Raw genomic sequence first — 26,261 nt, forward strand, 5'->3', positions numbered from 1 at the left:
ATGAGGTCTGCCTGATCAAATTAATAGTCTGCGGCGCCAGTCCCCGAATAAATGGGGTCGACGTCACCCCAACCTTCATCTTCGCAGCCAAAAATGTGTGTCATCGACCCGAAGAAATTGGATTGAGATAATGGAGCGAAGGATCGATCGCCAAAGGTCAGCGTCGAGGGAATGGCTGTCTGCGTCGAGGGAATTCTGGGTGCAGGTGTCACATCGAGAATAATTGGGCCCAGAGGTCTGCAGGAAGCTACTGGCGTCAAAGGCCAGCCCACCTTGTCCGGTGACGAGCTTGAAGGGTCCCGTGACACTGACAGCGTTGGTACCTTGGGCCGGAATCACAAGGCGTCGCTGGAGCTACCGGGGCCTGCTTTCTCACAGGAGCTTGCCCACACCCAGAGCATTCTTCTCAAACATGTCCAACAGCTGGGACTTAAGGTCCTCCCATTCCTGCCTTAATGCTGGCACCACTGATAACTTGCTGCGTTCGACGAGGACTCTTTTTGTGCGAGGACGACTAAGACGAGTGGCTCCAAGAGTGGGATCTCTTCTTCGCCTTGCGCCAGGTGTCTACTCTCTCTCTGGTGTGGGCCCCTACTTTTCGGCCTCCGAAGACCAAACGGTCGACCGCGCCAGTGACTTTTACGTTGGTCAGCCCACCACAAGCTTGTCTGCCCGCTCCCACAGACACTTTGGGTTCATTTCGTCACAGGATGCGCACCCCTTGGTGTCATGTTTTGTGAGAAGGCACCAGATGCAGATATCAAGCGCGTCAGTCACCGACATCTTGGATGTCGCAATCGGAGCAGCGCTTGAATCCCGAAACCTGAGGCACGGACACAGCTTGCGATGAAAGGATTTGACGAAAAAACGTCAAATGAAGTCGAGAATTGAAGAATTCACTAGTGTTCAAGAGCAGCATGCGGAGCATGTGGAAAAAAAGAACTGAAGTACGGGCGTAGTGACAAAGTATATATACGATGCCCAACGACGTGTACGGAGCAGACCATCTAGCACAGAGTCAAGATGGATCGACGATCAATGGCAGAGTCGAGGTCCACTATGCTCCCTGTCGACTTTTATTCCGAGCAGCTGAAGCTGGAAGGGGATATCTATTGGATGAGAAATCTGTGGGAGAAAGGCAATTCTTTGACATATGCTTTTTTTAATCAACTCATTCCTAGCGGTATGGAATGCTAGTGAAGTATCCAAAGCTCAACCAATCCTCTCATGGAAGGGTGCTCACAAATTACACAATTTCTTTACAGAGCTTGGAAACGAGGCAAAGGATTTATATGCTTCAGCATGCCAACAAGAGAGAGTCAACCTTCAACAACATTCTAAGCAATAACAAGCTACTTTTAACCTTAACCATCAATGATACCAGGCCAAGCTCCATGCGAATGGCTTCCACAAGCAAGGAATGCAGAAGACCCAGATTGCGTCTCCACAGCTGGCCATCAAGTGGTTTCAACCAGCAAAGCTCTTTAATTAGGAAAGATATCAGGTCTATAAGTAATTCCAGGGACAAGACTAATTTTATAGATGGTCGACATTCCCTCTATTGAAAAATTCTCTCACTTAAATAAATGATTTAATTAAGCCAAACGTATTTAAGGCTTTATGCGTAATGTAACAGTTAAGCAACACAGATGATGTAGTAGAAGTAATTAATGTGCCAACATAGGTATATGATTCTACTACTGTCAGAGCGTGTGTCTGTTCTTGGTCAGTATGGGATGGATGGAAGCAGTATTCCCGTTCTTCGCCAGCCCAAAGGCAAGACATCAGATGTCTATGGTTTTTGCAAGCCTTAAGCGCAACATTGTGCACGTCACAGCAAGTACCAGGAGAAAGAGCCTCTCCCCCTCCCCAACAAATGCGGCATAGAATGGGTAAGCAGCGCATCGCAACCTGTTGCCTCAGCGCTAGTTTCCCATTACTCGCTCCGTCTCTTGTATCCCCTTGCTCTGCAATTTGCCTTTCCTCTAATCGTCAGTGTCATTTACTTCCTGCCTCTTGCCAGTCATACCATCACGGCTAATCTGACTGTAGAGGTTACAGACTCCTAATCTCCTGATTGAAGAAATCCCGCTGCAGCTTTACCTCATTGCATTTTTCCCCTCTCTGTGAGGGTTTTTCCTGGCTGCTAGGGAGGACAGGCCCTACCACTACGACACCAGGACCTCTAACAAACCACAGGTGAGGCCTTGCGCTGAAAACTACCTCTATGGGCAGGCCTTCAAGCTGCTAGGTGAAGTTCTGGGAAAAAGAACTATTTTCAACAACAGTATCTTTGCCTTAGTTAAATTGATTTAAGATTGCTTAAGTGGAGTATTCGAGTACAGCAGACAAAGAACGCTGCAGCACCATCAGGATTTTGTCGAGAAGGATGGTATTGTCTGCGTTTGACAGGCAAGATATTCTACGATTGCCAAGTCTAGGAGGGAAGTTATTAATACCCTTCAATGCAGTGCCCATGTCAGCCACATGCAAATTATAAAGCAGGGGAGGTACGACACATTGCTTTAATCCAACTGAGGTGGCGACATATTAAGATAATGACCCTTGTTCCTTAAGTCTCAAAGCCACTGCAGCGTTTGTATAGAATAGTGCAATTAAATACTACAACCTTAGGTCAGTGCCCCACTTAGAACTTATCCCACAGTCTGTTCCGATCGACTTTATCAAAGGCCCTGGTATAATCAATAAATTAAGGTTACTCGCTGTAGGCACTAGAGTGCTCATAGTCCTGTGTCCCCTTTCATCCCTCCTTGTGGGCGTCCCCCAACATGGGGATAGTACCGGAATCTTTGGCAGCAAAAAAACGCTTTCCTTATAAATTTATTATAGCGTGCTGTGGGTGTGGCGTCGGGCATGGGAATGCCCCCTGAGACTGCGCCCTGCGGCGCCTCATCTCAGTCCCCTTTTAACACATCGGCCACTTAAATATCTGGCAACACTGAATATATCAGCCCATGGTATACTATCAGGGGAAGGTGGGTGGTGTCACAACCCTCACCCAAAACCCCCTCTGGCAAACCCATTGGCCAGGTAGAGTCCGGACTCTGGCCTCTAGAGCCTGGCATCCTCTTCAAAAGCCCTCATGGGGCCAGTCCTGCCGCCTATGGCGCCAGGCTCATACACCATGAAAAACAATGTGCTTGGGAACAACTTTATTGTATTGTCAGCCAACATGGAGGCATCCACATAGCTTGGTTCTTAAGAACCAAGCTATACGGTCTAGTGTTTTGGGTGTAGTAGCCTAGGGACTACTTTACCTTGACTATTTTGTTGGGGCTATTTAAACCACACCCGAGCAAGACAACACGCTTTGCGTTACTTTGCAGCTTGCAACGCGACGCTCACCGTGTCCAGCTATTCCCTCGAACCTCGGAGAAGCAGAACCTGCAAGGAGACAAAAGGAACATCATTAGCAGCAGCATCATCTTACCTGCAGTCTTCATCTTTAAACACTCGCAGCTACTGAGAACAGCTTCATCGAATCTGCACGTCTCCCGGACAGAACGACCTGAAAGAGGAAGATGGAGGCAACATTAATGAAAGCAGTAGAGACATTTACAAATTACGAACTGCTCAAAAGGCTTACCTGGCTGGTCGCCTCTCGGCTGGCACCACTCCGGACATTCCACTCGCGCTCAAGAACACCGCGACCTACAAGGAAGGAAAACACAGGTTAGCAAAGGCAAGACTTTGCAGCACTGCGCATAGCGCTTACTTACCGCATCATAGCGCTCCTAATGCGCCATCATTTACCAGTGGGACTCAACCAAGCCAGTTCGCCGCGCTGAAGCTCCGCCTAACTAAGGGAGAAAAAAAGAGACATTTTTAAACAAAGAAAGGCATGCAGGATAGCAACAAAACTAAAGAACAGCAAGAAGACCTACCAGAACAATATCAAATGGGCCGGCGTCAGTGAAGTAACTAGACCGCGCTCGCCCATGAAAGACAACGCGCCCCTGCAAAGAAGGCAGGACGGTGAGCACATCTACTTCTACCACAAGGTGAGGAGAGGGCGCCAGAGGGACTGAAATCATACGGGGGTGGAGGGAGGATACTTACCCCAGTCGGTCAGTCTTGAACACAGTCCTCCTGTATTTTCAGGCAGAACCTTCCCCGCAGACCACATCAGGGCAAAGCTGAGAAGCATACCAGCGAGTAACCTGGCTGGATGGCCTCCCTGTGGATACCAGTTGAGCGTAACAGGTGGGACGTATGGAGAAAAGGAGACTAAGGACTGAATACTCTAGTCATTACGGTAACTTTAAATACTCTAACGTCCAGTCTCCTTTCCTCCATCTTTGTGGGTGATTCCACCGAACAAAACCATAGGGTGGAGCTGTGACAACCTGCCTCGTATCTAGGATGAAGCAAAAAGGTTCTTCAGAACCGCCTGACCGAATTTTGTATTGCGCCTGGAGCTGGAATCCAATGGCCCAAGTAGCCGCCTTTCTGATGACATCCCAGGATGCATGTCTCTGAAACGTGACGCATGTGGCCTTCGCTCTGACCACATGGGAGTGAATCCCCTCAGGAACTGGTGTGCTCATAGTAGTGATCGAAGTGAGCGGGAATGATCAGGAGCAGTGTTCCACTACTTTTATTTTTTTCTGTCTGCCATTCCTCTACTTGTTATGACCATATTCACCATTCTATATAGAAGATTTGTCAATTTGTGTCCCTGTGCAAGTGTAAAGTTGTAATAGGAGCCTTAGTTACTTGTCACTTAGACTATTCAAATGCTCCAGCCGCACCATTTTGTCACATGTTGCACTATACTTTTGCCTACCCTCTCACCTGTCGAGACCACAGTTCCACTACTGTTTCAGTACAATTCTACCACTAGCTCATAGCCTTGTACGCCTCCAAAATGGCCTGAATTAATAGGCCATAGAAGATTTGTTAGCCTGGGTGCCGGGAGACATGCCCCCGAAAGTGAAGAACAATGTCTCAGACTTTCTGAAGGATTCTGACCGAGAGAGTTAGAACTTGAGGAGTTGCTTGCAGTTGAAGGAATGCAAAGCCCTTTCTGCCACCGACTGTGGGTTCGGGAAGAACGACGGCAGGCAGTTTTCCCAATTCAAACGCAATGGAGAGACCACTGTGGGCAGAAAACCTGGGTGAGTGCGCAAGATGACCTTGTTGTTATGAAACGTGGTGAAGGGTTGGCATGACAATGCCTACAGCTCAGAGACCCTGCGGGCAATGCCACCAGTAGTACTGTCTTTAGCGTCACAAGCCGGAAGTCCACTATGGCAATCGGCTCAAAGGGCTTGCGCTGCAAGGCTGCAAGCACCACATTGAGGTCCCAGACCGGATGAGGCCTGTGCACCGGAGGAAAAAGCCTCGTCAACCTCTTGAGGTGGGCCCCAACCACCAGCATGGCTGCTGAAAAAACATGATCCAGGGAATTCTTGTAGGCTCCAATGACCGCCAAATAGGTGCAGCAGGCATCCACATGAACACCCGAATTAGCCAGATGCGCTGAGAAAGCCAGCACGTTGTCCAGGGCGCAGGTGATGGGGTCCAGCCCCTTGTCGCGAGCCCAGTGTCAAAATCTAGTCCACTTGCTCTTATACTGGGACGAGTAGACTGCCTCCTGTATGATGCCCCAGCTGTCACCCGAAAATTGAGCATGCTGCAGTCTGAGCTCGTCAGGAACCAGGCCAAGTTCGGGTGCTCCACTGCCCCAGCCGTGCTGCGTCAGGAAGCCCCAGCTGGGGATCGGAAGATGGACAGGCCCCTGGGAGCACAACTGCAGTAGATCCGAGAACCACGCCCTCGACGGCCAGTGCAAGGCGATCAGGATGAGGCTGCAGTCCACAGAAGTCTGTAGCTTGCGGAGGGTCCGCTGTAGCAATGGGCAATGAGGGAATGCATAGCATATGTGGCCGTGCTAACAGAGCTGGAACGCATCCCCCAGAGACCCCTGACCCTGGCCCACCCAAGAGGCAAAGCAGGGGCACTTGGAATTCAGAGAAGATGCGAACAAGGCCAGATGCGGAAACACCCATCTCTGGAACAGGGGACATACAGGTATAGATGGCTGAGACTCTGCATGTTAAACCAGCTCCAATACCACAGTGTCAATTTTGATTATTTACAGACCTCCAAAGGATATGCCTTTATTTGAGGAGCAGTTCTTAGCCCTCATTAATAGCATTGCTAAATCTTAATCCATCATTGTCATCTTTGGTGATTAACTACTGGGCAGAAGATGAAAAACTTGCTAAATCTCTACCTACTGCCTTGAATGCCGTTTATTTCGCACAGTGGATTAAATAACCCTCACATAAGTAAGGCCATGTCATCGACTGGGTCCTTGCGCATAAGCTGGAGGTTCTTGTTCCTGTCTGTTCTTTTTGGCCCTGGTCTGACCGTCTGCTAGTCTGCTTTACAATCCGGCTCTCATTCGTCTGGACAAATTGCCTAAGACTACTAAAAAATCTTGTAATTTTAGGAATGTCTCTGCAGCTAAAATGTACTGAACTGATCAAACCCAAATGTCTGCATCCCGACTCATTTGGGACTGTTAACACCCTGGTTGCTCATCTTTCAGCAGCCACTGCCGAAGTTATTGAGGTGCTAGTCCCTAAGAAAACCAAAGTCATCAAACTTGAGATGATAAAGAATGCCTGGTTTAAAGAAACCGTGTTAGAATCCAGGTCCATAAAGAGATCTTGTGAGAGAGAATGGCACACAAGCTCTACTCCTGAAACCCTCTTAAGATACAAAACCGCGGTGAACTACAAGAAAGTGATTTTAGAGGAAAAATCTAAATATTTCAACACACAAATCCATAGTGCCAAGTCAAGATCTCAGGAACTTCTCAAAGTATTGAAAGAAGTTTAAGAGAAAATACTACCATCCATAACATTAAGCCATGACTCCACTTGGTGTCAAATGATCCAAGAGGAATTTCGTAAGAAGATTTGTGGTCATAAAAATATATTCCAATTGAAACAATGACTTCCCTTGCAAAACTGTGTAGCACCAGATCTCAACACACTGGCTCACAGACACCTGAGTTCAGTTTCAAACAGTGCACAGAGACGAAGATCCTCATGATAGTGAACCATTTGAAACCAACCTCCTGTAAGGGTGACATCTGTCCTGCCACTATTCTTAAAGAAGTTATTTCGGCACTCATTCTGTGGATTACAAGGATGGTCAATCTTTCATTTACAGCGGGTGTGGTGCTGACCTCCCTCAAAGAAGTCTGGATAACCCACCTACTGAAAAATAGCTCACTTGATCCCTCTTTAGCAAAGAACTTTCAGCCCATCACAAATGTTCAGTTTAAAAAAAAATATCTGGGACAAAGTGGCCCATCTCCAATTTCAGGAATTCATGGAGCACAACATAATTCTGGGAATGTATCAATCCGGTTTTCAGGCTCGACATGGGACTGAGACAGCCCTCCTGGATTTGGAAAACACCTTGGCCAGCACTCTGGATACAGGCCATCCGGCCCTCTTGTGGCTCCTAGACCCATCAGCAGCCTTTGACCTTGTCGATCATTCCATTCTTGTCGACAGGTTGAAGGGCCTGGCAGGCTGTTCCCAGGGGACAACGGACTGGATAGCATCTTTCTTGGCCTTCGGGTGTCAAGAGTAGCAGTGGAAGATGCACAATCACTTCCCGACATTATTAATGCCAGAGCTTAACACAGGTTGTGCATCTCCCCTTCACCATTTAATACCTACATAAGACCACTTCTGGACCTACTGGGCCGCCTGGGTGTATGCTATACAAACTGTGCTGAGGACACCCAGGTGATCTTTGAACTATCAGGGAACTACACACAGGACTCTGAAGCACTTAATGTAGTGTATCAAGCTAGTCAGCCCTGGATGATTTCCAACTCACTTGCTCTTAATACCACCAAAACAGAGCTTCTCGTTGTGGCCACTGGCCAACGACTGACCAAACATGACCCCTAATACAACAGTCAGATTCCAGTGTCCACCAACGTGAAGACACTTAGTGTTTATGTGGATGCAGAGTTGAACATGAAAATCCATGTATCCCACACTCTGGCATTATGCGGGTAAGTGGTCAAACTCTCAAATCAGGCCTTATATTTCCATCAAAAATAGATCTATTCTTGCCTCAGCATTAATGAATTCAAAACTTGATTACTGAAATAGATTTCTGTCTGGGCCTGCTAAGGCTCACTTACAGGCCCTTCAACTGATTCAGAACAGCACAGTTCGTGCCGTTTTTGGTCTACGCAAACAAGATCATGTATCTGACTCCAGAGGGGCTTTGCATTGGCTACCTGTGGCTCATACCATCTCACATAAGATCCTAACCTTGGCCTATAAATGCTGGTCTTCTATTGCTCCTCCTTATCTAATGAAAAAGTTGCTCCCTGACCACCATGCTCGCTCATTTCGCTCAAGGGACCGTTACAAATTCAAACACCCAGCTTCAAGCGGACCAAAATTGGTGGCTGCAGCTTTACTGCTCGGTCACCCATTGAGTGGAATGCTCTACCACTCAAATAAGAACTATTGACTCTCTGACAAGCTTCAAGGAAGCAGTTAAAACGTATCTGTTCTACTAGAACTCTGTTACACTTCAGACTATCTGATTATCTGTGTCCTATTGTCCAGTTTTTTGTGCGTTTGAGGTCCATGGGCATATGGCGCATAATAAGAAATTAAATAAATAAGGAGTCGATGTGCAACTCCCACTAGTAGGTGTTGAACCCCAAGCGGCTGAGCTGGTCCGCTTCTGCGTTGCTGTCCTCCGGGAGATGGAAGGCTGACCACCTCGATGCACAGGAGGGGGGAACGGGTTGGGGAGTTGAAGGGGGGGTCAGGGGGGGGGGGGAACGGGTAAAACATTGCCATGGAGTTGTCAGTACTGGGCAGAACTGCAGTGTTATTGATAAGAGGCAGAACCAAGTGAGTGCCAGCAGAAGTCCAGTACTAAACAAATAGTGGGGGAATCATTAACATAACAACTGAATACAGCATCACCGGAAATGAGCATATCAAGGTGCCCTCTGAAAGAAGTGGAGGGACTCCGTCCACCCGTGTGTACCCTAAACTTGAGCACTGAGTGCCAGGCCCACCACCCTGAGCTTGAGCAGATTGATATGCAGGTGGGCATCCACCCTGGACCATGCGCCATGAAGCTAGTAGCCTTCCCTCAGCCCGACACCAAGGAATCAGTTGTCACCACCAGAGTGGGCTTCGGTCGGCTAAAGGGGGCTCCCACTGCCACATTGCAGTCAGACACCAGCAAAGATCCTGGATGAGAAATGGGGGGGATTGGCATCCTTTTCCAACTGCGACCCAGTTTCCTGGTCCCAATTGGCCACGAGGTGGAGATAGGGATGCCGCATCTTGAGGCGGGTGTCCTGGACAGTGAGCATGCAAGATGCGATCAGTCCCAGAAGGTGCTGGAACCGCCATGCAGAGGTGGTCGAGTTGGCCAGAGAGTGCTCCATCGCCATGCGGGGGAGAGGTGCCTCTTGGGTGTGGGGAGCACCTGCTGTATAGCAGTGTCCCATCGCACTGCAAGGAACACCAGTTCCTGTGCAGGAGTCAGCTGTGACTTCTGCCGGTTGAGGGAAAAGACCAACTGGTGAAGAATATCTGCCAGCCGTTGGCAGGAGTACACAGCCCCCTCGGGTGAGCTGGCCCTGGCCAGTCAGTCGTACAGATAAGGGTATAAGTGATGGCCCTCCGGGTGGAGGAGACCCGCCACTGCATTCATCAGTTTCGTAAACACACGAGGGGCCGAATTGAGGCCGAAGGGTAGCACCTTGTACTGGAAGTGGTACGACAATCGTGAACCGCAGAAACTTCGAGCCGGCTGGTAAATGGGGACATGCAGATACGCATCCCTGAGGTCTAGGGAACACATCCAGTTCCCTGTACAGAGATTCTGTTATGTGCGCCCGAGTAATCACCTTGAAGCGTTCGAGCGATAAAGATAGGTTGAGGAATGACAGGTCCAGGACTATCCTCAGGCCAAACAAGGGGGGTTCTGGGAGTCCCTCAACCAGCACGAACACAGCCCATTGACCTGTTCTTGGGTGGATGGCCCCTGGGAGAGACTCTACCAAGTATTTAGCTCACTGTCCCTTTCACAGAGGAGAAATTTCCCTGCATATCAGTCTTTGTCCTACCCAGGGGCAGTCCAGCACCGAAATGCTAGGCAATTCTCCTCTGAACTAGAGTACTCCAGACACGTGTTACGGCCTAGTCGGAAAAGGGACAGTGAGCAAAATCCTGGAGTAGACACCAGAGCCCCGGTCTGACTGAGGAACCAGATCAACCGTCTGCATCTCCAGAAGAGAAAGGATATCCCGTAAAAGAGCCAGGGTCCCCATCTGATGCAAAGGATGAGAGGATGGTAGAGGAAGAGGAAGACTGAAGCCTGTGGAGACTATAGAAAGGATGCAAGGACTCTTGAAACAATGCTTCCAGCTCTCCTGGATGCGAGCCAGCCGGTCCCCTACTGGGGAGCTTTGTTCCCCGACCATGACGTCACTGTTTTAGTGTCAGAGGTGGGAGCAGAAAAAAAAAACATGCAAAGTCCTCTGCTGCTTCCTCCTGTTGTTGCTGGGCGACCTGTCAGGCCTCTGTGTACCGCGCTCCCGAAACCCCCTGAAGCTGGTAAAAGCGCAGGGTTTGAAGTCGGCCATGCCCCTAGACTGGGGGAAATTGAAGTTATTCACCATAGTGACTTGAGTACTCCTAGTCCATAGTACCTTTCATCCATCCTTGTGGGCGTCCGCCAACATGGGGATGGTACCGGAACCTTTGGCAGCGAAAAATTGAGCATCCCCTTTAACTTTAGTATAGCATGCAGGGGTGCTGGCTCAGGCATGGGAATGCCCTGCCGAGGTCCCACCATCCGGCGCCTCACCTCTGTCCGCCTTGAACACATCAGACGCTTAAATACCTGGCAACTCTTAGTACATATTAGCCCTTGGCATACTAGCGGGGGAAGGTGCGTGGAACATATGGAGGAAAGGGGACTATGGCCTATTCCAGTCACTACGGTGCGTAACTTTAATTACTCATAGTCCCATCCCCTTTCTTCCGTCCTTGTGGATGACTCCACCGAACGAACAGAGGGTGGAGCTGTGATAACCATCCTCATATCTAGTACAAAGCAAAATCTTTCTTCAGAACCACCTGACCAAACTCTGCATCGTGCCTGGAGCTGGTGTCCAGTGAGTAGTGCTTCCAGCAGGCCGACGGAGTGGGCAAAGTAACCGATGTGCTGATGACATCACAAGAAGCATGTCTCTGAAACATGATGGCCGTGGCCTTGGCTCCGACAGCATGGGCATGAATCCCCTTAGGAACAGGTTTTTGCCCATTGTCGTGTACGCCTCCAAAAGGGCCTGAACCACCAAACGGGCGATGGAAGCCTTGGAATCCTGAGAGCCAGGGAGGAGCCCCCAAAAGCTGCAAACAATGCCTCAGACTTCCTGAAGGATTTCTTCTGAGAGAGATACAACTTGAGGATCCTAGTGAGGTCCAAGGAATGCAGGGCCCTGTCCGCCTTGGGCTGCGTGTTCAGGAAGAACATCGGCAGGCAGAACTCTTGATTCAGATAAAGTGGAGAGACCACCTTGGGCAAGAACTTCAGGTGGGTGCGCAAGATGACCGTGTCGTTGAGAAATGTGGTGAAGGGCTTGCATGAGGACAACGCCTACTTGTGAGCCACCAGTGAAACTGTCTTCAATGTCACCAGGCGGATGTCCACAGAGGCCATCGGCTGGGAAAGCTTGCACTGTAAAGCTGCAAGAACCCCATTGAGGTCCCAGACCGGGTGCAGCCTATGCACTAGTGAAAAAGGCCTAGACAACCCCTTAAGGTGGGCCTTAACCACCGGGTTGGCCGCAGAAAATATATGCTCAGGGGAATTCTTGTAAGCCCCAATGGCCGCCAGATAAGTGCGGCACAGATCCACCTGAACTCCAGAACAAGCCAGGTGTGCTGAAAAAGCCAGTACGACATCCAGAGGACAGGTGACAGGATCCAGACTCTTGTCACAAGCCCAATGGCAGAACCTAGTCCATTTGCTCTTATACTGGGACTGAGTCCAGGACCTCCTGGCATGCTGAATGATGTTCCAATTGTCATCCGACAATAGAGCATGCTAAAGCCTTAGCTGGTCAGGAACCAGGCCATCAGCACTAGCTTGGCTGGGTCCGGATGTGCCACCGCCCCACCCTGCTGCGTCAGGAATCCCCTTGCTAGAGAACAGGTGGACGGGACCCTAGGAGCACAACTGCACGGTCCGAAAATCAGGATCTCGAAGGCCATTGTGGGGCAATCAGGATGAGGCTGCAACCCACCAAAGACCGAAACTTGCGGAGGGAACCTTGGAGCAGAGAGGTGGGCGGGAACACAACACCTACAGCCGTGCCAACAGATCTGGAAGGCATCTCCCAGTGACCCCGTCCTGCACTTGAAACAAACTGGGGGCACTTGGAATTCAGAGGGGATGCAAACAAATCCAGATCTGCGAACCCCCAGCGCTGGAACAGGGGCAACAAGGAGCCGGTGTGCATATCCCACTTGTAGGTGTTGAACCCCAGGCGGCTCAGCTGGTCCGCTTCTGCATTGCTGTCTGCCGGGAGGCGGACTGCTGAAATCCAAACTCCCTCCATCAAGGCCCATTCCTAGATCAATATTGCCTCCATGGAGAGGAGGGGGGCGGCGAGGGAGATACCACCCTGCATGTTCAGGTAAAACATTGTATTAGAATTGTCCGCCCTGAACAGAACCAACATGTCCCTGATGAGGGGCAAAAACACCTGGAGGGCCAGGCCCACTGCCCTGAGCTCGAGCAAATTGATATGCGGAGGGCTTCCGTACTGGACCATACTTCATGAATCGCGTCGCCCTCTAGCGTAGCCCAACAGCCCAAAAGAGGGGAGTCTGTCGTCAACACCAGGGTAGGCTCCGGGTGGTGAAGGCAGCTCCCACTGAAACATTGCCATCCATCAGCCACCAGCGTACATCGGGCAGTAGGAGCGGTGGTATTGGGATCCTGTCCGACTGAGACCTGGTCTCCTGATCCCAATTGGCCGCCAGGTGTACCTGGAGGAGCCTCATCTTGAGGCAAGCGTGCTGTTCAGTAAGCACGCAGGAGGCAATCAGGCCAAGAATGAACTGGAACCACCATACTGAGGAGGTTGTGTTGGCCAGAAATTGCCCCACCACCTTGTGTAGTGACAGAAGCATCTCAGGCATAGGAAACACCAGCTGAACGGTAGGGATCCAGCGCACCCCTAGAAAGACCAGTTCCTGACAAGGGCACAATTGTGACTTCCTCTAGTTGAGGGAGAACCGAAGCTGATGGAGATCTTCCAATAACTATCAGGAGTGTACCATCCCTTCGGGCGACCCTTCCCTCACCAGCCGGTCCAAATAAGGGTACAGATGATGGCCCTCCAAGCGAAGAAGACCTGCCACTGCGTTCATCAACTTCGTGAAGACACGAGGAGCAGAGTTCAGGCCAAAGGGCAGCACCTTGTACTGAAAGTGGTATGACAATCGTGAACCACAGAAACTTCTGAGACGGTTGGTAGATGGGATCATGCAGGTACGCATCCTTGAGGACCAGGGAAGACATGCAGTTCCCTGCACACAGAGACTTGGCTATGTGTGCAGGAGTAATCCTCTTGAAGTGTTCCAGCGGTAAAGACCGATTTAGAAATGACAGGTCCAGGACAAGCCTCAGGCCAGCTTGGTTGTTCTTGTGTATTGCAAACAACCTGAATTAGTACACGTAGCCCCTGTCTACGAGAGGAACCGGTTCTATCGCCTGCATCTCCAAAAGGGAAAGGCCCTCTCGTAAAAGAGCTGGGGACCCGATCTGACGAAGAGGAGGAGAGGATGTAGAGGCAAAGGAATAGGAAGACTGAAGCCTGTGGAGACTACAGAGAAGATCCACAGGTTGCTGAAAAGACGCTTCCACGTGTCCTGGAACAGAGCCAAACGGACCCCCACAGGCGAGCTGTGTTCCATGATGTCACTGCTTCCTGGCGTCAGAGGCGGGGGTAGAGGAGGGGGAGCCGAAAAACCCATGCAACGTCTTCTGCTGCTTCCTCCTATTGTCGCTGGGCAACCTGTCAGGCCTAAGCATACCTCGGTCCCGGAACCCCTTAAAGCTGGGGAAGGTGCAGGGCTTGAACTCAGTGTCCTACCCTGGTACTGAGGATACAATTTCTGACGTGGTTTTGTTAGGATGGCCAAGGACTTGGCGGTTTGAGTGGAGGTTTTCATCTTTGTCAGCTCGTCATCGGTTGACGAATGAAAAAGGTCCACGCCCTCAAAGGGCAGATCCAGGAACCGTTCCCTGCATGTCAGATGAAAACATAGTGGGGTGTTTCCATGCCGTCCTCATCTTGACCTCAAGGCACATCCCTGTGCTGGCTGTGTCAATGTCAGAGAATGAACACTATAAGTGCTGTGCAATGGCCTTGGCATCTGCTAGCCTGGCCATGAAGGATGCTTGCTTGTCCGAAGGTTCAGGCAGAAATTCCCTGAGGTCCCGCCACAGCTTCTGCTTGGCCCAGCCAAGAGGGTGTCTGCGTTGGTCTGTCACAGATGCAGTCCTGAGATGTAATAACAGTGCTTTCCCAAAGACTCAAGGGAGAGTCAACTAGAGGTGGCTCCCGTGGAAGAAGACGACTATGGTTTCAAAAACAACGAGGCCGCAGCACTACTGAGGAATGCGGCTGTGGGTGGGAGGCAAGGAGGATTGGCTCTCAGTTTAAACCTGCTGTCCAACTTCTTGTTCATCTGGGCATTGGCCCTGGTCTTTTTTTCACAGACCGAGGGGAATCCGGGCCCTGGGACATAGGCGCTAGCGTGGTTCCCCCTAGGTCCGGAGCTGCAGACCAGTCCAACGGCTGTGGAGGGGGAGGCATTGGTGGTACAGGAGTCAGATCAACTGGCAGGACCTGGACCGGGGGTGCAGGGGTTGAGACACCAGCACTCAAACAGGCATCCCTAGGGATCCAGCCCTCTGAGGCGCTGGGCCCTCCACTCCTGGTCAAAGCGCTGAGGCGCCTGGTGCATGTAACCGTAAGGCTGTGATGGGAAGATGTATCCCAGAGGAGGCCAGAAGCCTGCACCGTAGTATCCATTGCCGCTTCTAGAGGGGAGGGGGCTGGAATCATCTTGCAAAGCCCATTCGATGGGTGAAAGTACTGACGGACCCTGGGCCAGATCGAAGGTGGCCACCGGCCTGACAGGCTCTGCCACGTTCCTCGCCACCTTTTTGAAGCCGTGTGCCACGCTCTAGACGGGAGGGTGCTATGGTCGAGAGCCAAGAGAGGCCACAGACACAGGAGGCTACAGCTCGAGTCTTGCACCCAAAGCAGAGGCGTCAACCTCAGAGATCTCTCAGGTAGGCGTTGAGCCCTCACCTGGTAGTCTAACGCCCTTACTCGCGACCTTGAAGCAAGCTCTGCTAGGCGGGATGCCCTCGGCACCTGTGCCAATAGCCATGTTGGATTGGGGCCCAGGACAGACTCTTGGAGGTGGCACTCTGCGATTCCTCAACCCCCTGGAGTAGAAGAGGATGAACTTGATTGCCCTTGCGAGGACAGCCTGGTAGGGCCCCTCAACATGGAAGCTGGTAGCCTTAGAGGCCGTGGGTCTGCCAGAACCTGATTCGACGAACCCTGATCCGTGGGAACCCCAGGGAAGGAGTTGCCGTGCTGTGGAGTCGTGCTGAACATAGGGCCTACCTTGTCTTGACGAGAGGTCCTGGAGACAAAGTCCTTAAGGTGGGAAGGAGGTATGGAAGATCTCCCTCCACCGCGACAACCAATTCGTCAATGCCCTGTGACCGAGAGTGCTGCAAGCCTTACGTGCGTCCCAGCGGTGGTCAGGAACCAAACACTCTAGACAGAGTGCCCAGGGGTCTGAGGCCAGGAACGATCGGTCGCATGAGGCACATCTCGTGAATTGTCCTGCGGCCGACATGCTCTAGACAAGGCGAGGCACCAAAGGGAAGTTGAATAAGATTGAAAAAACAAAACTGGGAGCAAGCAGAAAGCTAAAGTCTCTGTGCTGGCTGCCTTGTCCAACACCCTCCATGCAGAAAAAGGGACTGAGGTGAGGTGCAGTAGTGTTCCCACACCAGAGGCCGAGCTCTGTGCGCTATACTAAATTTAATGGGGAAGCTCAATTGTTCGCTGCCAAAGGTTCTGGTACCGTCCCCATGTTGGGGGATGCCCACAAGGATGGAGGAAAGGGGACGGGACGTACGAGTACGGAAGGGTAAGGCATTGTGGAAGCTGGGATCACCATCATGGCTTAGCCATAAAAACAGAAAACAAATGAACTGCAATTCTAGTTGGTGTAAGAGCCTCCAAAGTGTCATTAGTGTAACTTTTTTCATTGGTTTGCAGGAAAATATAAAATTCTGAAGCAGGTTTTTGCATGTAGCCAGATCATATAAAAGGAGGATTTGGGGAGGCAATCAAAGTCAGCCTAGGTCATAGGTGAAACTGAAAACCACAGGAGTGGGATTATTCTTTGCATAATTTCTATTGTCATCATTACCACCAACCATAACTGGCCTTTATATGCACATGGTAGACACTGGTTTTGCCAGAGGGAAGTAGATACGTTTTAACCAGATAACCCGATCACAGATCTGAGTCTGCAGGAAGCAGCAGCCAGAGCAACCATGGGAATCCATCTACTGTAGTCTAGCCAGCACTTCCACTTTATGTTCATTAAAAATCCTGGCGTTTACTTTCTTAAATTGACCAAGAAGGTTCTTGCTGGAAATGCAGACAATATACATCTAGATTTGTCTAAATTGCTGCTCACAGGCAGGCATTTTGGCTGCACAAGACCAAGAAAGAGACAGACTAATTAGGATGTATTTCCAACAAATCAAAAAGGACACAAAAAACATACAGGGTAAAGGGATATAGAAAAAGAAATGAGGCAAATGTTCAGCCATAAAACACATCTTAAAGGAAAAGGTATCAAAGGAAAAGGTATCAAAAGTCCTTCCCTGTGCAATGGAAAATACACTTCTCTGAATGCCTTGAAGTTGAGCATTATGCCCACAGATTCAAACTGCAACCAATATAAAGATCAAGTCCGCAAAGCAATTTCTCTGTGGTTTCTAAAAGGATTTTTAAGTTTACAACTGTTTCTGGTGGCAGCAAAGAAAATCAAATCTTAGCATTCCACTCTTGGAACGAAAGCTTGCAGGACCAAGACAACGTAGGCAGGAAAACGAGCAAAATCAGAAAAGTACAAAAGGGTGCATTCTTTACAAGACTACTTACGCTTGAGGTTGGGATGGGTCATCCCCAAGGGTAACACTCTCCCCCTGGATTTCAGTGAAGCACTTCTCACAGAAATGATACCTGTTAACAAAGAAATGCTAGATAAGTGATCACTTGAGCAAATGGCAATAAGAATAAAAAAGGCACATGAGAGAAACTTAAATGTAAGGAACAAGTTACTTACCTGTAACTGTTGTCCTTCAGCATGTGTCTGGCATGGATTCACATACTCATGAATATTCCGTCAGGCTGGCAATCCTCGGTAAAAGAAAAAACAGTTTACCTTTTGTTTATAAACTGTCTTTCTCCTATAGACCAATCACTGAGCTCTGGGTCATACTGCCCCCAGCCAATGACTGCCCTCTCCCTAAGCCCCTCCTCTGGCAGCCATCTTCAAATTTGGTAGCACGTAAAGCAGTAGTATGACCAAGAAGAGCCACAGAGGGGCAGGAGGGAGGGTTTGCATGTGAATCCATGCCAGAACATGATGGAGAACAACAGTTACAGGTAAGTAACTTGTTCCTTCTCCAGCACGGGGTCTGGCATGGATTCACATGCTCATGATTAAAGAATACATAGCAGTACATCATACACAAGCACAGGACGTGGCAAGGTTCAACAGAAGCAATTACTGTTACCTTCTCACCAGGCTCACCTTCAAGCAAACAGATGGCGTAGCACTGCTTGCCCGACTCTGGACTCCTCACCGATTCCCTGTTGACGCAGTAGAATTTCGTGAAGGTGTGTGTAGACCTCCACGTAGCAGCCCTGCAGGTGTCTAGCAGAGGCACACCAGACAGGAACGCCATTGTCGCAGCGATCGCTCTTGTAGAATGGGCTCTCAGACGGCCAGGCAGCGGTCGGCTTGCCAACCAGTGACAATGAGTGATGCAGCCGGAGAGCCACCTGGAGATGGTAGCCCTGAACAAGGCCTTCTCATGGTTCACAGGACCAAAGTTCACAAAAAGCTGAAAAGACTTCCGGAAACTCATTTTGCGGGCCACATAAAACTTCAGCGCTCAAGCCACATCCAGCAAGTGCAAAGTCCTTTCACCCGGCGATGAAGGAGTCAGAAAACACACAAGCAACACCAAGGGTCAGTTGAGCTGAAATTTCCAACGGAACCTCGGACATGGAGGGAGCATCAGCAGCACCACCCTTGTCTCGTGCAAAGTCAAATAAGGCTGCTTGCAGGACATGGCCTGGATCGCACATACTCTCCTGGCAGAGGTGATGGCCAAGAGCAAAGTTGTCTTCCAAGACAGGAACTTGAGCGGAGCTTAATGCATAGGCTGTAAGGGGCCTCCATGAGCCTAGTCAGCACCAGATTGAGTTCCCATGCCGGGGCAGGTGCCTTCACTGGTGGGAACGTTCGGAACAGTCCCATGATGACCTCCTTGACTAGATAGTGCGACCAAAGCGAAGACCGTCCTGGAGATCTAGCGTAGCAGGAGATAGCCGTCAGATGCACCTTGATGGAGGCATGCGCCAGCCCCGACTTAGTGAACGAAAACAAGTACGGAAGGACGTGGGGGGCCGTGACCCCTCAGAGGGTTAATCTTCTGCGACCGGAACCAAGTCGCAAATCACTTCCATTTGTGTCCGTAACACTTCAGAGTCGACGACGCCCTTGCCTTGGCAAAGACCTCCCTGCAGTTCGCAGGCATCTCGTAACCACCCAACTCTAATGCTGCAGGAGTCAGGCCTTCAGGGTCAGTGATCCTGGCTCATGGTGCAGGATTGCACCTCCTTCCCTGCAGAGAAGATCCGCGACCACTCGTAGCTTGACTGGAGGGGACGCTGACATGCTGAGAAGGTTCCAGATTTGCCTCTGCCATGCTGGTGCGATTCGTAGTAGCAGCGACAAAAGTGGGAATCCCAACACTTGAACAAGCAGTAAAAATCTGAAGATGGCTGCTAGAGGAGGGGCTTCGGGAGAGGGCAGTCTTTGACTGGGGCAGTATGACCCAGAGCTCAGTGATTGGTTTATAGGAGCAATACAGTTTATAAACTAAAGTGAAACTTTTTTCTTTTACAGAGGATTCCCAGCATGACGACGGGGAATATTCATGAGCATGTGAATCCATGCCAGACCCCATGCTGGAAAACTGTGGTTCATGAAGTCAATCACAACATATGGTCTCTGTGTGACGGAATATAGTTTCTGACTGCTAACTGGCAGAGTTAGGGGACATTTGAATGGTTTTTCATTCAAGTCAAAAGTCTTCACCTTTAACTTTAGAGTGTCAACCAGTACAAAACCTTTTAATTCAATCATAGGGTTAAGCCAGTATAAAAGGGCCCAGACATTGAATCCAAGGGCTTAGTAAAACCATTCAACCGAGGTAGTACAAGACGCCACACTTAGTATAAGGCTGTACCACCTGAGTAGATGGTAGCGTAGACAGAGCAGCCAGGCTTATCTTAGGATGGAGAGAGGGCTGTAGAATCAGTACACGTGAAATTGTAAAACAAATGGTCCAAAGAAACACTGACACACTTGGTATTGTAAAAATAAAGGATTTATTTAAATAAAAGGTAGGCACAGATAAATCTAGGGGTAAATAAGTACTAACACATTATATTTGATCACAATTATAAAAAAAACAACACTATACTTGAACGTACATAGACCCAAGTATAAACCTTATTTGAAATACCTAACAATAGTTCTAGGGAAGTCAAAACCTTTTCATACACATTCAGTATAGGTCACACCTATTCTTGGGGAGTAAAAAAGCAATGGTTACTTTCATAATTACATTCAGTAATACAAGGGCAGTAGACCCTACCAGTTGTACAGTGACTCTCAGTACAAATCACAATCGGTCAACTGGACAATATACTTTTGTGAATAGTGGAACACGTATTCCAGGTACAGTAAAAACATATAACTACTTTTGTGATAACACACAGTTATACTAGGTGAGTAAAACCCAAGGATGTAATATTCAATTACAGGTGCTTTTGAGATCAGTGAATCACAGATGGAGATAAGCAGCAACTCTTGTAACTTATTTTTGGGAAGGCACACAGCTAACTCGAGGTAAGTAAAACCCATACACTTTTTATATCTCACAAGCAGTCCAGGTTAGTTATTTACCAGCTACAAGGATAACTGAACTATGACTTATCAGGGACAGTTAGAACCACAGACTCTAGGATAAATAGCACAGGGACAGTAAAACCCAATGTTACACTTTACTGAATGACTCAGTTATTCTGGGTAGGCAACAACCTAATGCAGACTTATTCTTGACAGGCTAGCAGCAAGTCAGGGGAAGCAAGACCCAGTTGTGGGACACTCATACAATTATCCTCAAAGGACTAATCTGGCCATGCCAACAGTTGGAGGACACTCACACAATTATCCTGCAGGAATAATCTGGCGAAACCAACACTTTACTTTTGGGAAGAGGCACAACTTAATCACAGGAGAGTAATATACCTTCACATCTACTTTCTATTAGACTGGAAAAACTATTTCTAAGGGAGAAAAGATGTTAACCACACTTTTAAGAATAGTGCGTTACACATCCAAGGTAAGTAAGAACTTTTGTAACTGTTTACTCTTTGAGTTACAGTTATCAACCAACTCTTTACAAGTAAGTCACTTTTAAACACTTAATTTTCTTTTCTAGGCAAAAGTCCCAATCCCTTAAAAGTCTTTCCCTTATTCTTCGAGCATGAGTGTTCTCAGCGGCAGAAGGGAGGTCACTAGGATCTAGTGACAAACAGGCAGTGTCAGGATAGATTCTTTAGTTGCAAAAGTCAGAGTTCCTTAAGAAGACTGGGCAAACAGGTGAGCACTCTAGAGTTAGAAGAGGGTCCAGGAGCTTTGCAGAAAACGCCCTAGCAGGATTCTAGCAGTGGGACTGGGTGCACTGGATGAGAGGCCTCCCCATTACAAAAAACAACCCACAGCTACACAGAAATCCTGACAGACATAAGCTAAGTACATACCTAAGCCAACACAGTACCTCAGCTTTGAACAAGATTTGGCAGCAGGAGGACTTCAGGGTCTGCAGCCAAATACCCTGTCAGTGGATTCCTTGTCGTGGTGACTGAAAACAAGACCTCAGAAGGAACTTTGCAGCAGGGATCGATGAAGAAGGCTCTAGGCAAGGTTTCCCTCACGGCTGTATGCGGTTCTGCGGATATGGTGCCTTTACAAGGAGCACAGAAGATGACAGAAAATCGTGTTTCAATTCTCGTTGTTACAAAGGTCCAGCACTCTGCTGAGGGGACTTTTCAGACTCGATTTGTATCTCTGGAGATCCACCAGGATGCCGACGAAGTTTCAGCGAGATTCGGAATTCAGAAGACCGTGCACCGCACAATGGCTCGAGGTCCCAGGGTATTGCAGCAACGCAAGGTCACAGCAACGCGTGCGATGGCTCAAAATGCAGGTGTTCTTGAGTCTAGTGGGCCACACCAGGCTCTGGGTCGGGGGTCATTGTTTACAGAGTCCCCAGGTCTGCGGTTACACAGCAGGCTCTCCGGTCACTGGAAATTGTTTCAGCCGCTTTTCCTTCATCATCCTCTTCGGTTCCGGTTCCAGTGGTCGACTTTTCTTCAGCTTCCAGGTTCACAGTATTTAACAGGAACTACAGCACAACCTCTGCATTCACTCCCCGCATTTTACAAGAAGGGGCGGTCTGGTTGTCCAATTAGGACAGCCGTCCCCCATTGGGATTTGTCCCCATTCAAGCAAGGTGGAAGACAAAAGGCTGTGGAGTTCTGGACTCCTCCCTGGCTTCCTGCCCTCATAGACAGAATAGAGCCTGGGCGGGTAGTCCAGGGGACTCGTGCCGAAGATAAAAATCACACAAAGGAATTTCCCTCCCTGGATGTCAACGGAAGGAACAAGAAAGGACAACAAACACTAAAATGGCGAAAACAGAAGACGGGGGTCATTTTGGTAAAATGAACACCCTTAGGTGCCTTTACTGCAGCTGTGCACACAGCCTGCGGTAAAGGGGTACCAAATTAATACAAGTTATCACTGCCACTAGCCATTGAAGGTAAGCTTGTCCCTGTAACAGAATTGTTACAGTTTTAATGTGAAAGGGGATCCATTACATCTCCCAGCACTCCACATAAGATGGCGTGTGCTGGCTTCACAAAATAAAATGTAAAAGGAATCCAAAGATCCTTTTACCCTTGGGAACTGTAGTTCTCTCAAGGTTAGCAAAAGAAAGTTAAAAGGGGAGCCCCTAGGGCAACCCAGAAACAACAGGCACTTATTGCCAATAAGTTGTTAAAGAGGATAACTTTAAAAAGACACCATGGAGAGTCAAAGAAATTACACCCATAAAGAGTGTAAAAGATTCTGTGCGTGTGGAAAAGGTTCCCATTCACAGAGGTGTTAAGGAAAAATATACCACTAGTAAAGCAACAAGTTCTGGGGTTGACCCAGTTCAGGAAGATTTACCAGTTCTGTGAAAATCTTTCCTAACAATGGGATGCGGGCTAATGATAAACAGTGATGAAAAGGAGGGAAGAGGGGGGTAATGAAGGACTGATAAGAAAAGGGATTTGGCAGGTAATTTGGGACTTGGTGAGGCTAAGGATGCCTGGGTAACGGAAATTAGGGATTACAACAAGGAGGAGATATTTAGGAATCTATCTTCTGGCCTATCTGTATTTGAACCTGTAGACTAATGTATCCATCTAGGTAGCTATTTGTAATAAGGGCTATCTAAAACTCGTGATCTGTATCCGGTCCTGCCTACATGCATTATTTTCATGTTATAGATTGTTCTTTACATTACAATGAATTAGTGTTTTGCTCTGTCACGTGCTTCTGCTGGTCTATTTATCTACTTCTGCCCAGCCACAGTGGTCAATGGCCACGACTTTAATCCATAGCCAGTGGCCACTTTGGGCAGCTTCCGGGGGGTTTGGTGCAAGATGACCACTAGCTATGTCCACTAGTCTTTCCCAATGTACACTATGGTTGGTTTGGCGGTGGGAGAGGTATGCCAGAAAGATTTCCCAGAGGTTAATACAGAAGACTTGGGGGCTGGGGGATGAGCTGAGCGATGGCCAATGACAAAGTCCATGTAAAGTTGTAAAGTGGCTGCACTAGGTTGCTTTGGAGGACAAGTGACCATAGCCAGGTGCCTGTGGGTAGAATAGCCTGAAGCATGTGCTGCTTGCCATGTCCAGTGGCTACCATGTGCGGCTTTGGGGGCCCAGGGTATGGTCAAATACAATACCCTAGGCCCCATATCTGGCCAAAGGCTAATAAATTGGCAGATTCATCTAATACAAAAAAAAAATCATTTCGCTTTTATATAGCGCTACGAACCTTCAGGTATCAGAGCGCTGCTTATTATTACCCATGGTGTGTGGTGCTCATTTATCGACCACGGAAGGATGAAAGGCTGAGTTTGACCCTGCCGGGATTCAAACCTGCGTTAGCAAGCTCTGCACGGATGTCAAAGCGAGCGTTCTACTCGCTGTGCCACTTGACAGGCTTTAATCCAAGGCAAGGCCACAAGCCAAGCCCAGTGGGCACTGTTCATATGACATACAGCATCATTAAACCCACCTAAAGAAATCTGAGAAAAAACACTCATTATGTTATCTTGCATTTGTATAGCGTCTCCTGCCACTTCTGCGCTATTATATTCATGGCCACTAGTGTTAAGATCACCCTGGCCCTGTCTCTCCCCATTTGTCCCTCCTCCTCCCACTCTCCCATCAGGCCCACCAGGACTAGTTTGGGGTCTGTGCCCGCTCAAAACACCAGTGACTGGGGATGGAGGACCACTCTCCAGAATGGACGAATCCTGGGGCAGCCCCACCAGATGTGTGCTGCGGTGCTCTCCTTTCCGCACCCCCTCCAGCATTCCCGTGAAGCTCCGGTTACATCCTATTCAGGTGAGCCGGGTGTAGTGCCATCCGTACAGGTATTTATACCAGGCCTCCTGTGATTGCACTGCTTTCCCTATTTTTGGTATTTTCCTCCATACGGTTTCCCACTCCCTAGTTGTTATTGCCCTCCCTATCCTTTGGTCCCACCAATCCATGTATGTCCATCTTTTAACCAGAGCCGCTCCTTCGAGCAATTTGTATAGGCTGGATATCAAGCCCCTAAAGCCATTGTCAGGAGGAACATCTCGAATCGTGTGAGCTGTCTCGTGGCAACTCTATGCACTTCTTTGTTCATGGCCCAGTGCTTCCCCCACATTGAAGTCTTGTTTACATTCTTGGAAGGATTTATTTCTGCTCTCCATGAACATATCCCTGATCTTCCTACAGCCCCCTGTCTTCAATGAGTCAAAACCTCGGCCTCCCTTCCCGGTTAGTCTCCTCGTCGTCAAATATTGGGGCATACAGCGATGGGAAAGACGTTATCCCCTTCTCTTTTACCACCCAACCCAAGTATCCGCTAGGGTTTACGTTATAACACTCTTGTATAGGTGTTGTGTGCTACCCTTACGAGGGAGCCAAAGAACCTCCCCAAGATCATGCTGGGCCACCGCCCTGTCCATCTGTGTCCATTGCCTTCCCCGGCCTTGAATGAACCATTCCCCGATCACCCTCATTTGAGCTGCTATGTAGGATAGGTGGAAGTTAGGAAAAGCCATGCCTCCTCTCCACCTCGAGGCCGCCAATAAATTACGGCTTATCCGTGCCTTTTTGCATTGCCATACGAATTCCCTCGTCAACCTGTTCAGGTCCTTGAAGAAGTCTCTGGGAATTAGTAGTGGGATAGCTTGGAAAAGGTAGAGCAGCCATGGTAGCGTGATCATCTTCACCGCTGCCATCCTTCCCATCCAAGACACCCTCCAGGTCCTCCATTTCGCATAGTCTTCCTTTATTGCCATCAGGGCGGCCGGGTAATTTGCTGCATACCAACCCTTCAGGGACGGCATGATTTTGATCCCCAAGTATCTGATCCCTCCCGGGCTCCACAGGTAGGGTGATATAGCCCTCAACGCCTCTGCATTCTTCCTCAACATTGTAAGGTTCATTAGTTCCGACTTGCCTATGTTAATTTTCAGACCGGATACTTCCCCAAATCCAGCCACGACCCCCGCACAAGCCCCAAATGATGTTTTGGGGCTCGAGAGCACCAGCAGCATGTCGTCGACGAATGCCGCGACTATGTTGTACCCCCCCCCCCGAAAGGGATCCCCCATATTTCCTCCTCATCCCTTACAATCTGCAGTAGGGGGTTCCAGGTAGGTGGCATATAGGAGGGGCGAAAGCGGGCAAGCCTGTTTAGTCCCCCTGCCTAGCTTCACCAGCCCGTACAGTGAGCCATTCACCACAAGACGGATTATGGGATTTCTATAGTTGGCTTGTATAATGTTAAGGAAGTCTTCCCCCAACCCTATTTTCTCCATGACCCTGAAGAGAAACGGCCACTCCACCCGGTCGAACGCCTTCTCTGCGTCAAGCCCCAATAGGACCGCTGGAGTGGCAGTTTTCAGCCCCTTTTCCACCAGGTGAGCCACCATCCTAATGTTGTCTTTAGGCCTCCCCAGTACGAACCCTGCTTGATCCGGGTGGATCAGCTCCGGGAGTAGAGTCTCTAATCGTTTTGCGAAGATCTTAGTATAGATCTTGGTATCTATATTAATGATGGCAATGGGCCTATACAGGGCACATTCAGCAGGGTCTTTGTTGGGCTTCGGAATGAGCGCAACTTTCGCTTCCTCCATTGACGCCGTGAATGAGCCTGTGGCTTTAAACGTATTGAAGAGTTGTGCCACGTGGGGGCACAGTACACTCAAGTAGGTTTTGTAAAAAAGGGCAGTGAAGCCGTCTGGGCCCGGGGCCTTATTCGGGGAGAGCTTCACTATCGTGTTCCTCAATTCTTCTATTGATATTTCCCAATTAAGGAGCTCTCGGTCCTGGCTGGAAACCCGGGGAAGTTGTACTCTATATAGAAAAGCTTCCTGCTTCCGTGTTTGTGGGTTCTGGG

The 26,261-nt window shown here is 49.2% G+C and overlaps 1 protein-coding gene across 3 annotated transcripts in view; it reads right to left on the bottom strand.

Moving 5' to 3' along the window:
* Positions 1-26,261, bottom strand: part of CREBBP (CREB binding protein) — a 2,841,012-nt gene that overhangs the window by 871,481 nt on the left and 1,943,270 nt on the right. For all 3 annotated transcript variants that reach the window (XM_069646824.1, XM_069646825.1, XM_069646823.1), the window contains one exon: positions 17,321-17,401. In XM_069646824.1, coding sequence (XP_069502925.1) covers positions 17,321-17,401 — 81 coding nt within the window. The remainder of the gene's footprint in view (positions 1-17,320; positions 17,402-26,261) is intronic.

The sequence above is a fragment of the Ambystoma mexicanum genome, chromosome 2q (genome assembly GCF_040938575.1).
Source record: "Ambystoma mexicanum isolate Mex_15411 chromosome 2q, UKY_AmexF1_1, whole genome shotgun sequence".
Lineage (NCBI taxonomy): Eukaryota > Metazoa > Chordata > Amphibia > Caudata > Ambystomatidae > Ambystoma > Ambystoma mexicanum.